General features: G+C 42.8%; 1 protein-coding gene across 16 annotated transcripts in view; it reads left to right on the top strand.

The window, feature by feature from the left end:
- LOC128930282 (uncharacterized) overlaps positions 1-14,439 on the top strand; it is a 968,777-nt gene that overhangs the window by 803,734 nt on the left and 150,604 nt on the right. Inside the window, exon 1 of one of the 16 annotated variants that reach the window (XM_078357819.1) lies at positions 10,715-11,344. The exons of the other annotated variants lie outside the window; for them this stretch is intronic. Within the exon in view, the coding sequence (XP_078213945.1) occupies positions 11,299-11,344 (46 nt within the window). The 5' untranslated portion in view covers positions 10,715-11,298. Of the gene's footprint in view, positions 1-10,714; positions 11,345-14,439 lie in introns of those variants that run through there. 16 annotated transcript variants of the gene reach the window in all.

Here is a 14,439-nt window from a genome sequence, read left to right as displayed (position 1 = left end):
CCCTGTGCAGGGTCGTGGCTGGTGGGACTTGGGTGCCATTGTGCTTTTCACCGAAGTCTTTCATTTTTTTTTTAACTATGTGTCCCTGAGCTAGTTCTCTTGCCCTTCCCCACGCTGAAGCATATTCTTCTCTAGGAATTTAATGCAGAGACGAACTTTGGGAGCAGACACCATGTAAGGCTCTTGTAGCTGCTCCCCCATTGGTCTGAGGGTAAGGCAAGGACTAGCATCAAATATCTGACATACAGAGGGGCACAGTAAGTACCTGCTGGATGATTAATAAATTCCTCCTCATCTGGGGAGAAGGTCAGAGGTGTAGAAGTCTCAGCTTCCTCAGCAGTCTTGGGTCTCAGGCAAACCCCAGAGGCTGCATGAGACACTCAAGACCACAGTGGCTCTCTGTCATGCTATTGCTACTGCAAATACTTTTCAGGACATACCACACATTTTCTCTCAATTTAGAGATGGAGATGTGTTTAGTAGCCCTAGGTTAATACCTCCCTTTCTGCTCTACCCCAGAGCTCCCTTGTAGCCCATTCAGCAGCCCCCACTGGTCCCCATCTGTAACACACGGCAAATTTAATGATACTTGGGAAACATGAACCATCTCCTCAACTATTCTCTTTTTTTTTTTTATGGTGACACAATTAGCCAGATGATGAAGCTTTTTAAAATGAAAGAAAACACTAAAAAATATTGATTTTTCTACAGAGCCATAATATTAAATGTATCATTCCAAACTGAAGTGGGGACTAATTTAGAAGCGATGCATAAATCTAAAGCTATCTGAGTATGGTGACATTTTTTTTAAACCTAACAAAAAAATTATATATATGGAAGCTTGTGTATCATTAAATTACTTGGTTTGGATTTCCACTAATAAAATATAAGGACTTGTTACTATATTAGGTAAGTCACTCCTATTATTAATTTGTTAGATAAATGGCTTCTCTATCTTGGAACTTGAAGTGGAATTCACTAATCCTAATTGCTTTGCCTTCTACTGGAATTTTTTACCATTAGTTCAGCATGCTTTTTTTTCTTCTCATTTCCACTTAAAGAGGGGGAGTCTTCTTCAACTTAAAGCCTTAGGGTATACTTCATGGGTTTATTAATTACCAGGTATTCATTCAAAGGGGTTAATTAAGCAATAACTTTGTCTTGACTGCAGTATACAAATAATAAAAGGCTTGACTTCACCTGCTGATTAAATACCTAGTGACCGTGCCTTCGTGTTCCTCCCCATGGTTGGGTGAAATAAAAATCTGACCAGTTCTGGTCATGGGTTGCAACGCCACTCAGGAGGACAGTTAAAACCAGTTTGTATTTACAACTCAAGCTACCTTGAGACTTTCCAGAAAGAGAAAGGACTTCTGCTTCTCCAGGTTTCCGAGGAGAAATCTTGTCCCTAGCATCTTTGCTAATAATCACCATTTTTATTCTGCAGCATGCTTTTCAGCAACAAAGTGAAGGATGATTTCCTTCCCTGTCTCCGGGGACTTTCATAAAATTTAAACAAGTCTACATAATAACCCCACAGGGGTGGTGGTAGTTTATGCACCAATCTTGGAATTTTTTGAGATCCTTTCAAGTTCAAGGTACATCTAATGTTCATGCCCAGTGGTTGCAATTCTCCAGATCAAACTAGTGACAGAGGCATATTATACTGGCAAGGAAGATGGGCTCTTCAAAGACTGATCAACAACTCATCAAAGAAGGGAAGAAGGAGACGAGTGTTCACTCAGAAGATTTCACAGATTTTGGTTTTAGGAGGGAATAAAATAAAGCAGCTCTAAAGTCATGGACTTGGGATGTGCTAGGATGTTCTTCTGAGAAGAGAAGGAAAAAGAGGACAGTTCATGAAAAACCCATTCGACAGATGCTTCTGATTCATAGCCAACCCTACCCCAAAATTATGTGGTGATAGGAAAAAAACAGGAAACTGCATCCTTGGGTTCCCAGTCTCATCCTTTCCTACTCCTCCCTTTTCCAGAATAACTCAAGAGACGGTACTTTATCCGGGAGGACACACAGCATACAGTAGGGTGTTCACAAACATAAATATGGAATGTTTTGCAATTGGATTTGAGCCACAGTTCTGCCATTTCTTAACTGAGTGACCTTGGGCTGGTTATTAAGTTATCTGAGACTCACACCCACATACAATCCCACTCTTTCTACATAATAATTTGATGAGAGATATTTCCCTAATTTCTATATAACCGATGAGGAAATGGAAGAATAGAGAAGTTAAGTGGATGATCCAAAGCCACTCAGCTATCTCAAAGGTTGATATAAGATCAAATGAGATGCATGTCAAATCTTTGGCACAGCACTGGTCCTACTAAGCACCTAATAAATGGCAGAGGTTGCTTTCATTATTATATCACTCTTGTGGGCATATCATACTTTCAAGGAAGATGGGCTCTTAGCCATCTTCTTCTTAGCTAAATACACTAAAAGAAACAGATACAAGGTGACCATACTTTTTTTTCTTAAAATGTAACATAAATAAATCTATTAAGTTTTTACACATAACTTTGACTTTGCAATACACACACACACACACACACAAAACTAAACTTGCTCATAACTTTGTATTCTATAAAATTTGCAAAGCATTATTTTTAATGGCAAAAACTGCAGTTACTTTTATACCACCCTAATATCAAAAATGCATAGAGAATCCTTTTTCTGTATAGGAAGACATACATGTGTAAGACCACATAAAACTATCACACTACACACCCTCAAGAAAGGACATCATTGTACTTACACTGGAGACACAAAATTCATGTGCTATATTGACTCTCTTTCAAAGAGTACACTATAGGAGGAGGAGACAAAAGTTAGTGTACAGTGGGAAAAACCCGGGAAACCATACTTCAGCCAGGTAATCAAGGTCATCGTCTACAATTGCAAATCATGTTGATAGTCTGTGCCCTTGATGTGGTGTGATGAGAAGGGCGCTTTACCTCTGGGGTCTGTCTCTCAAGAACTCTTAAACGCAGTCCAGTCATGAGAAAGCCATCAGAAAAAATTCCAACGGTGGGGCATTTAAAAAATAACTGACTGTTATTTCTCAAAACTGTCAATGTCACCAAACCAAGGAAAATCTGAGAACCTGTCCCAGCTCACAGTTGTCTAAGGAGATACAGCAGCTAACTGGAATGTAGAATCCTGGACTGGATCCTGGAATAGAGAAAGGATGTTAGGAAAAAAATTTAAGAAACATGGAAATCTGAATAAGTTAGGGACTTTATAATAATGTATCGATATTGGCTTGCTGATTGTAACAGGTGTGCCTACTAATATAAGATGTTAATGACGAAAACTGCATGCAGGCAGGAAAGGGGTAATATGGGAACTCACGACTATCTGCCCAATTTTTCTGTAAATCTAAAACTGTTCTTAGTTTATTCATAAAAAGTATAAAAATAAATTTTAAATAAATGTTAAGAATGCATGTAGCAACCAGAGGCCTGCCTTACTGACCAAATGCCAAGCTCTCACTACCGAGCAGGTTGAAGAGGGGGCCCCAGCCAGGGAAATGTTCAGCGGGAGAGTTCTCTTGCATGTTCACTCCCTGAGACTGGAACCCATCTGGCCAGTAGGATCATCCATAACCTAAGGGTGCCTTTGATACTGGAAGTCACCAGAGCAAATGTAGGTTTCTTCAGAAGAAGGGGGTCATCTAAGGACAAGGCTGGGGCTATAGTGAATCCATGGCTTCTAAAATCAAGTCTGTGTCTTTTGGTCACACCTCCCTACTCCACTCCTAAGTAACCTGGAGAAGCTGAGAAAAGAGGCAACACTCACGGATTGAAGTATCCTAAAAATATTTATTAAGTGGTTACCCTGTGCCAGGCTCTGTTCAGAGCAAGAGCCTGACTTCAGGGAGCTTAAAGTCTCCTGAAGAAGAACAGGGAGGTGGCTCTATTACAAGGTAACATAAAAGTTCTGCCGTATAAAAGGCCCCATGACAATGATCTGTGAAGGGCAGGAAGAGCTTTATAAATCCCCATGCAAACTAAAGGCAAGGGTCAAGAAGGTCAGTATTTACATATGAGGTCGAGTGATGCACAGACCTGGAGTCTCTCCTGTGAGCCTGCAGCCTTCTTATTAGTTGCCTTGTCTCATCCTACTGGGAAAAAGGCAAGCCTGAGTTCAGCATTTAGGAGAATACAAGAGAAGCAGTGTCACCCAGAGACTACGAATGTTTTTCTTAAGCAACCACAAGGGACAGGCTGTTTGGTGAGCACACTCACCAGATGGCTGGGGCTCGTCAGCTGCTTCCAATCAAATCTTGCACCACTGAGTTGGTGCATCCCACACACTCAGCACATTTCTGCTGAGTGGTGGTGGGGTGGGGAGAACACCCTATTTTCTCCATACCTAGAAAGTGTGCTCTTGGGGTTTGCAGGGCAGAATCCAAAATTAACGAGAAAGTATCAGAAGAAGGCAAGGGGAAACTGAAGACAGAACCCTGTTCTGGGCCATGTGTTTTATTTTAAGTTTATGGCTTTGGAGTAAAGGCAAGGAGAGAAACTGGTTCTTCAAGTCTGTGTGGGCAAAGAGAAGCAGGAAAGGGTTGGAAGAGGAGATGGAGGGAGCTGGCTGGGAAGAGATGAATAAGAAGGAGGAAACAAAAAAGAAATTAGAACATCTAAAGATAGTTTGCAAAGATCACAAGGTGTGAAAGCTCAATTTATGATGATTAATATTGTAAATTAGAACTTCTTAATTTCAGATACAGAAAAAATCAAAGGCTGAATTCACTCATTTATGTATAAATACAAATGTACACATGAATACAATTCATATGTATGTATATAAATATGCATGCATACACATCTATACACATATGTATAAAACAGGAATTTTGGAAAATATACCTTACTGGAAATTTTTAAATATATATTCAATACCCTACCTCCTTAAACTCCAGAATGTTTCCTTTTAAAGAAATGAGTGTTAGAACAAATGTTTCATGAAGGGGTTTCAGTGAGGAATGAGATGCAGTCCTAATGGTATGGTTGAATATGATGCTGTTTGATTTTAACACCTCCCTGTTCACACATCCACAATAAAATATAGCTTCTGAGTTTAACCAGTAACCTAGATGGCACACTGGGCTGTGGACCACAGAACTCCAACAAAGATTCCAGGAAAAACAAGTGTGTTTTTGAAATCCTAAGTTTATGAATATTGATGAATGCTGAGTGTATGACAGAATATACTGTTTGCTAGGAAGAATGATGGTAAGGAACAGCTGACCCCCCCTCGAAATGGAAAACCATTGTGGGCATTCCAAAGTGGCAGGACAATGTACAAATATCATATGCAGTTAAAATAATTCTTTGAGGTGTCTGACCATGCCCCCATAGCTCTTTCTTGGAGAAATCCTTTTGGTTTGTCCATTATCAGTGATAAGTGGGTAACAACTGCCTACTTGGTATATTTCTGAGTTATAAGAAAATACAGAACACCTGTTTGTTAACAATAATCACCTGTGCAGAGAGACTAACTAGGTGGCTCAGAATCAGCTCAGAGCTTTCAGCCTGAACTGCTGTCAGTCCGTGAAGCTGACAATTCAAAAGACTGCTGGCCCTCTGGATAGGCCCACTTTGCTGTTCTGTCTCAGTGTCTACCTCTCATTGCTTTAAGTGCTCCTGGGTGGGGGTCTCTCGGCCGAGCTGGTACTCAGTCAAGTGGGCATTAAAAAAACTACCTCTAACAAATCCTTCCTATCTGTCTTCTCAATCTGAATGATGAGTTTCTCAGCTCTTTCCTAGACACAGAACATCTTGTGGGGCACTGGGACAATGCTTGCTAAATTGGACAACACTAAATCATGCACAGGCTCTATGAAATGCCACCTCCAACAGACCCTCCCTCTCAATCTGTCTCCTTCTCAATCCGAATGAGTTTTTCAGCTTTTTCCTAGAAAAAGAACATCTTTTCGGGCACTGGGATGATGCTTGCTGAATTGGACACCCCTAAACAGTACATGGGCTCTACATCACAGGGAATTGGAAAAACACCCCAGTTTGCTGAGGACATTCAGTGTCATGTAGCTATCCACACCTTGCTGTGTCCTGGGGCCACCAGACTCGTTCATACCTGCTTATCATTCCAAGATGCAGAGCAGGTAGATCTGTCCGTGTAATACATTTACATACAAGAAAATGCAAGACTCTACCTGGAACAGAACACATGCCCTGTCCTAAGCTGTTCAAGACAGCAGGGGTGGGTGGAAGCGGCTCTATTGGAGTTATAAAAGGTTTAGTTTTGCCTGGTTCTACTTCCCCTGTACTAAGTCACTAGAATTTAAAAACCTTGCCCAGCAGTCGCTTATAAATGCAAATAAAAATTATCACTTAGGTTACATATTTCCTGCCCTCCGCTTCTTCCAAACCTCGAAATTAAAACCCTCCAAGATTAAATTTCCTAACTTAAAAATGGGGATCCAAGGACAGTGAGAGTTTGACAGAGATCCAAGTCTTATAAGACACCTGAAGGCACTGGGGTAACCAGTGCTCCCTTTCCTGCTCTCCTTTTACGTTGTGTAACCAGAATCTAGCTACTCTTTTCTTGGGAAAAAAAAAACACAGTTTGGCAGCTTATAACATTGCCAATGGGCTCATTTGGAGGCTGGCAATGGAGAAAATTAAATCACTTGCCTCTGAAGAAAAACCAGGAACTCAGGAATTATCTGGCAAATGTGGACTTGATTCGGAAAAGTGCTTTGACCAGTATAAAAGCACCAACAGACAGGCTTTGAGCTTCTCCTTGCCCAGGGGTGGCTGGAATCCATGTACTTTTACAGCCAATGGCTTGATGGTTAGAGTTCCGTCCCTAAAACTTGGTCAGTAAGCTATAATTTTCCTTTCTAAGATTGCGCCATTGTAAAGAGATTTTGCTCGTTTGTTTGTTTGTTTGAATTCTGATGAGTCACTAAAAATAGCATGGTACTCATTGTTGACAAGGATTGCTAAGTGTTTCTAAATCAGGATTTCAATGGATTTTGCTGCCATTATATGTGAGCTTTCTCTGAGAAAGAATAAGTATGATGAAAAGGGCCAGGATGCAAATATACTATCCTGTTTGTTTTAACTCAGTCAAGACTTTCCTCAGTCATGTAAGCCAGCCGAAAGCATTTTAAATATTACAAGATCCCAGGTGTCTATATTCATCACTGGGTTCCTAGCCCTTCACTAAGTGATTCATAGTATATAATAGATGACCAATAAATATAGACTGGAAGGGTAAGGGGGTGACTGCATGAGCGTATGATAGAATGAATGCTGAGTGGTTTCATGGTTCCGGCTAGTTCGTTCTTTCTCTCTTTAACTCATCACTCAAAACTCTATTTCCTAGAAAAATGCACAAATTATGACAGGTGAGCCTGGTTATAAGCGATATCTAGGCTGGCTCTGGCTTCTCTCCACAAACTTTTCTTAAATAACTTGTCAGAGTGCTTGCTCCTGTTTGGTACAGAGCGTGTAAGCTGGAGGAGTGTTTCCAAACTCCTCCGATGAGACCATCACCTGGTATGCTTAGTAAACACACAGCTTCTCAAATTCCTCCTATGGATTGCAACTTCAGTTGAACATTAGATTCAACTGGGGAGCTTTTAAAACTCCTGATGACCAAGCTGTCTTTCAGACCAACTCCATTAGAAATTCAGGGTGTGGGATTCAGACATCAGGAGTTTTAAAACTCCCCAGATGATTCCCGTGTGCAGCCCAGTGTGACGACTATCGTAGAGATGGTGAATCAGCAGATCTGCTTTGAGACCTCAGATTGTACAACAAACCCCAGGTAATATTTGCCAGTTTCACCTAGAACCAAACGGTTTAATCAAGGAAGTCGTTTGCTAATAATTTTTTTTTTTTCCTGAAAGACCAAGCAAATTAGACTTAAATTTTGGCTAGACTGAGGTTTTTAGTCGACATCAAATAAACTTTAAGTTGGTCTGCGATTTCAAAGGGAAGTAACACGTCATCACCATGAAGCCCCAAAAAACTTGAGACAAAACTGAATCAAGAGCAGTTAATGACCCAAAGTTACGTTAAAGATGACCGTAGTAGTCAACTTCTGTTTGGCAAGACGAGACTCATTTCTTTAATCTATACTGTCATTAAAATGAGCTACCATGGCACCATGGTAATTTGAATGGTTTAATGTTGTTATTTAGGAATAAGTAACAACTGATTTTACATCTTGGCGAATCCATTAACAAGTTGAAGGACAGTGTGCAAGTTATTTCATGAGTTTGTGCCTCCCTTTCCTCATCTGTTTAATGGAAATAATACTGCCTACATTCTCTCCATATTATCCAGCAGATTCTATTAAATGAGATGTTACAAAACAGGCACAAACAGCAAGCACTAATACATACTGGTAACCTTCCCTTGTGACCCCACGTGGTTATTTATTAAGTCAATAACCTCTCTTCACAGGAACTGATAATGTAATGTTTTATGGTATTATTCTGTTAATACAGAAATAAAAGCAAGAAAGAGATCTGGGTCAGAAGTCAGGCAAAGTGGATTCTAACCTATGTATCACTACCACCTAGCTGTGTAACCTGTAGTGACTTAGCCTACTTCTCCTTCAACACCAAAGAAAATGCTCCAAAATTTGGAGATAGTTTCAAAGCCATCTCAGAGTCCCTTACAACCACCACAGTGTAAGATTCTCTTTTTTGGTAAAATAAGTGTCAGGAAACATTCGGGCTTTCTTAAGTATTTCAGATTTTCATGCCATTGGTGATTTCCTGATCATTTCATCTATTAACTCAGAGAATAAGATGGGCACAATCCAGAGAATAAAAATTAGGCCTATCTGTGCTAGAAAAGAAGATTGGGATTTCAGGGTAACACAGATGCAAGAATATGTGGCTTTTCTGCCAGGCCCAGTGGAAGTGTATTCAGGACTTGTCCCCTCCGGGGACAGCCAGTATCATACGAACCTCACTCATAGTCCAGTGTTTACAGGCACTCAAAACCTCCTAAGTATGTATTTCATAAAAGCAGGGCCTGTCCAAATCCCCTGTAATGTCTCTAAAGGGAAAGGACAGTCAATAATCGGGGCTGTATCTGTGTGTTGTAAATTCTCCAAACCTGGATTCTCTCACAGTTCTCACACGCACGTGTGCATGCACACACACATTAACACAGCCATAAATATATACACTCCCATTTAATAGACTGGGGATTCAAATTACAGTTATAGTGTCATAAAACTGACTATCTGCAGGGTGTGTGCAGAAGTCGAAGTGTGTGTGTGAGATGGGTGGGGCAGCCAGCTTACAACCTTCCTCCTTTCCTTGAGGTCTACATTCTCAAGGTAAGATTCCTCTGGGACATTTAAATAAGCTGCATTCATAGGGGCAGCTACATAACTTGCAAGCCCAGTGCGAAATGAAAACACGGGGGTCTCTTCTTTAAAATGTATTAAGAATTTCAAAACGGCAACAGCAGAGCAGTAAACCCAGTGTAAGACCTTCTCAGTACAGGGTCTGTGCAAGTGGGCCGGTCACACACCCACAAAGCCAGAGAGGTTTGAGGATAACAGAGTCTGGAATAGATTTTTGCAATATGCACCATTTCTTTAGAGAAGTTCAAACTTTGCTCATAAAGGCTCTGAGTCTGCTGAATGAATTGACCACAAATTAACAGGAGAAAAGCTGTAACAAATCAATTTAATCATGGTTTTATGTGACATGGGAGCTCTCAAAATGAAGACCCAAAGACTCAGGGTAAATTATCTATTTGTATGCTTACGTTTGACGAAGCATGGATAGCCAGGTAGAAATAGGATTAGACAAGGAAGAATCTGATCTAATAGCAAGAGACTGAGGCAGAAAACCCAGCACCGCCTGCCTTTTCGAATTCTTCTTGGTTTCTCTAATGTACAATTTCTTCTTCTCCAGTATGGGGCAGGACCTACATTCAAAAAAGGTAGGTCAGATAATTTCTTCATGGTCGGTTCTGAAAAGTGCATGCAGAGGTACCTGGCGTCATGAAAACCGAGTGTCTTGGGAATCGGACTGGCTTGGGTTTGAATCCTGTCGAACCGCGTACTAACAGAACTTCTCGGACACTTCCACTCACCATTTTGAACCCCGACTTCCCATCCAAATGGAGACAGGGCAACCCACTCTCTGAATTACAATTAATTTCAGGATTAAATGCAGTAAGGCATAGAAAACAAAAGTCGGGGTCAAAGCCCGGTACATAGTAAGTGTTCCAAATTGCCCTTCTTTTGGGGCACAGATCTTGCAGATCCGTTCAAACAACAACACTATATATAAAAAGTGAAGCTATTGTAATTGGGGCCCGAGAGAGTTGGCGAAAATCTGACAAATCGTTTTCAATCTGTCTGGTTCTTTTGCCTCTGATGAGACTTCCCCCTTGGGTGGGAAGGGATGACCTTCTGAAAATGCCCTCCTTCCGCGTCACAATTTGGGAACTAAAGCATGCATCAGCTAGGAATGGTGACAAGTTGCAAAGGGAAAGGGGGAGGGTAAAAAAGAAAAGTTAGCGCTGGGGTGTGAAGAGTCCTCTGGTTTGTTTTCCTGGCTGGGACAGTGAACCGGCAGCCAAGTTTCTGGAGCGGGGCCCGCGGCTCCCATTGGTCCGGCCACGGCTGTTGCTAGGCGGGTGGACCAATGGCGCGTGAGGGGCGTCTGGGCTCCTCCCCTTCTGGGCCGCGGCTGGAGCTCGGAACGCCTCGGCCTCCGCGTCTCTCTTCGCTGCTTTTTCTCTTCAGTTTTTTTTCAAAGGCGGGGCAGGGCTGGGTCGCGGCGCCCCGAAGCTCGGGCGGGTGGAAGGTTCACGTGTTAGGCTCTTCTCACCTGTCTCTCGCTCCCATCGCCCTCCGGCGTTGCGCAGCCTGGAGGGACAGGGTGGGACACGCGGGGGTTTGTTTTTTCTCCGTGGTGTAAATGCGTATTATGTGTTTTAATAACTTTATCGATTTGGCGAACTCTCGTGAGAGCACCCGCTGCCTCCCTCCCAGCCTCTAACCGGCCTCTGGGCCACCTCTAACAGCTGAGCCCCGCAGCCCCTGAACACACACACACACACACACACACTCTGAGCTACCTCCAACGCTGGAGCCCCCAGCCCTTACACATACACGCAAACATTGGACCACCTGCAACACACTTGAACCCCCTAGCTCCACACACACACACACACACACACACACACACACACACACACGTACGTTGACGCCGGAGCATTTAGCATAGTTCCCTTGCTGCAAAGCAGGACCTCACTTTAGAAAATGGAAATTGCTCGGGAGAAGAGAACTGAGATAGTTACAGCCCCAGGTACGTCGGATTAATAATGATATTAATATTTCCGAGGACTTACTCTGTAGCAGATACTGTGTTAAGCACTTGCCATCCTTCATCCTAGTTAGAGCTTGGTGTACCCCTGGGGAAACAGAGGCACTGAGCAGGGGAGGCAGAAGCAGAACTGGAACTTGTCTGTGTAGCTTTGGAGCTCCTGGTTCTCCCCACTTCCTGGTGTGGTTGCCCCGCTGTACAATTGCCCATGTAGTTGTGGCCCCCATCTGGGGATAGGTCTCAGTAGAACCCATGTCGCCAGGGCTATGCCAGCCACATGCAGTCCTATGCATAACTACCAATTCTCAGAATGAGCGTGTTTATCACCCTAGGCCCATCCTGCCTCATCACTGTATTTCACACTTGAGTCTTAAGTGGATCTTCCTCAAAAACCCAGGAATGAGTAGAAAAGACTTATATCTTTGGGGAACATCTTTATTTATTTATTTTTGAGACAGAGTGTTTTTCTTTTTGCCCAGGCTGGAGTGCAGTGGCATGATCTCAGCTTACTGCCACCTCTGCTTCCCAGGTTCAAGCAATTCTCCTGCCTCAGCCTCCCAAGTAGTTGGGATTATGGGCACCTGTCACCATGCCTGGCTAATTTTTGCATTTTTGGTAGAGATGAGGTTTCACCATGTTGGCCAGGCTGGTCTTGAACCTCAGGTGATCCACCCACCTCAGTCTCCCAAAGTGCTGGGATTACAGGCGTGAGTTACTGCACCTGGCATGTGGACCATCTTATCTTCATCTTGCGACACACATCCATCTCAGCAGCCTCCCTTTCACTAATGTGGGAACTATGACTCAGAGAGGAAAAGTGACTGGATCAAGGCCACTCTGATAAAGCTGTTTACTTCCCACATCTCTTAGACAGTAGAGCCGCTTCTCTGCCTGGTGAAGCAAGCCTGTAAAAGCATTACTCTAACAAGTGACTGCAGACTTCATGTAAACTCAACTGCACACTGGAAGTCCCTGTATTCTCATTTTATGAAGAATTATCCAGTTGAGCATATTTAACAAACTGTTTTTTTTTTTCTTACATCGTTTCCTTTTTTCTTTTTTTCCAAGGAGCCTCCTTGTAAGTCATCTTGTATGCAGATTATCCCTCTTTCCAGGTAAGAACATGGAGACATAGAGACACATGTAGCACAGTCACATAACAACGCAGTGGGCAGACCCAGTCCTGGAGCACAGATTTCCCCTCTCTCTCCCCGCACCTTAGCTACCTTCTCTGCTCTTCGTCAGTGCCTAATGGCTTAGAAGTTACTCATTTACAACAAAATGTTTCTTTTTCAGAATGTAAAAATTCTGAATTTCTGACATTTTTACATTCTGAAAAATGTAAAAATTGGGAATGCACAAGTCAAAAAAAAAAAAAAGAAAGAAATGAGAAATGAAATGCATTCTGTTTTTTGTTTGGAAACTGCCTGGGAAGTGGCCTGCCAGCGAGGAGCAGGATTAGCCAGGGAAGAAGCCCCTGCTGACGTGACTTTTCTACTTAGCAGATGCCTCTCTGCCACCCTTGCTCTTGCTCTGAGGCTGGCACTTGAGGGAAACCTGTCTGTATTCACTGTGCTGTTATCTAACAGGCTCAGCAGAAAGGCCCCAGCCAGCTTCCTTCTTCCCTTCCCAGCAGGAGATGACCTTGGCATGCTCACCTCCTACCCTAACAGACAGCACCTAAGAGATGGTTCTCTTTTGATAACTTAAAGGATATGCTTTTGAACGTCCACACAAGACAGTATTGCCCAGCAAGTGAGAGGTTTTTGGCTCTATCCATCCCCAGAGAATCACTTGGTCCCAGAGAGATAGTACTGTCTCCTTTCCCTAAATCCCCCTAGTTTAAAAAGCGTAACCAGAACCCTGCTTATAATCTTTCACCATAAAGTTTATCTTCTAACCTTTCTTGAAAATGTATGGAAAAGAAAAATCAGGATCAGAGCACAGCAGATTATTGTGTTTGCAGAGGCTGCTACAGTTGCTGGCTGTTTTCCCTGGGCTCCCACTGTAACTTTTTAGGCAGCCCTGAATTTTAAAGATGGTTTGCAAAGCAGCTTTCTCCCTGAACACTGTCCTGAATCCCTCTAGTCGTATCCCTCCACACCCGCCCTTTGCCCGGTGCAGTGAGATGCCTGCCTATCCATGCAACGGTCGGTCTCTTCCGCTTTCAGTTTTCTTCTCAGCCAACAGCCTCACAAGCATTCTTTCTCCTTTCTGCAAGTATTTCTGTGGATTTGTGTTCTGCCTTTCTGCTAGATGCTGGGGTATAGGGAGCCAACACAGACGGGGCTTATAGTTAAGTGGGAGAAATAGTAGCCAAACCTTCACAGACCCTCACTTAACACTATTACAAAGATGTATATTTATGACACAGTGGTAGCGTATGCTAAAGGGACTTAAACCCAATTAAAGCAATCAAGACAAGGCTTCCTAGAGGGACAGACAGGTGAGGTCTCATAGAGGATAGAGGCTGGAGGTGAGCATGGACAGAAGAACCAGCGCAGGCAGATGTCCTCTGCTAGGCTTGGCAGCTGCCCTGAGAACAGTTAACAGAGCCTGTTCAGGCCAATCCACTTTCCATGGAGGGGAAATTACTTTTTATAGAGACCGGTAAAAATTAGCTTCTCTAAGAACACTGGTGTTTCCCTTGAGACAAGAAATTGGGACCATATGTTTCGGCCTGGTCTTGCTAGGTGGGTGTACAGCTCACCGAAGGGATAAAATCAACACATTTTTCACTGCTTCCATAATCAGGGAGTGGGAAAGCTGGAGTCCTACTGATTTTTGCCTTGGCTCAGGGTAGCTTGTATTACTGAGAAATGCTAAACTTCCAGTGCCCCTGTACTGAAAGAGTTCAGATTCAAATGTAACCAAGATTTATTGAGTGCTGACTAGGAACCTGGTTAATTCCTAAGTATTACCCCTTGGAAGCCTCACAACAATTCTGGGAGATAGAAATTATCAACCCCTTTTCACAGATGAGAAAACCAAGGACTAGAAAAAGCCCCGGATCCCAATTCCAAGTACTTGTCTATGGATGCACAGTAGGATAAAGTCTTCTTTGACAGCCCAGCAAA

This window comes from Callithrix jacchus, chromosome 20 (assembly GCF_049354715.1).
Source record: "Callithrix jacchus isolate 240 chromosome 20, calJac240_pri, whole genome shotgun sequence".
Taxonomy (NCBI): Eukaryota; Metazoa; Chordata; class Mammalia; order Primates; family Cebidae; genus Callithrix; species Callithrix jacchus.
Note: the sequence above shows the minus strand (reverse complement) of the source record. Positions and strands in the feature narration are given on the sequence as shown.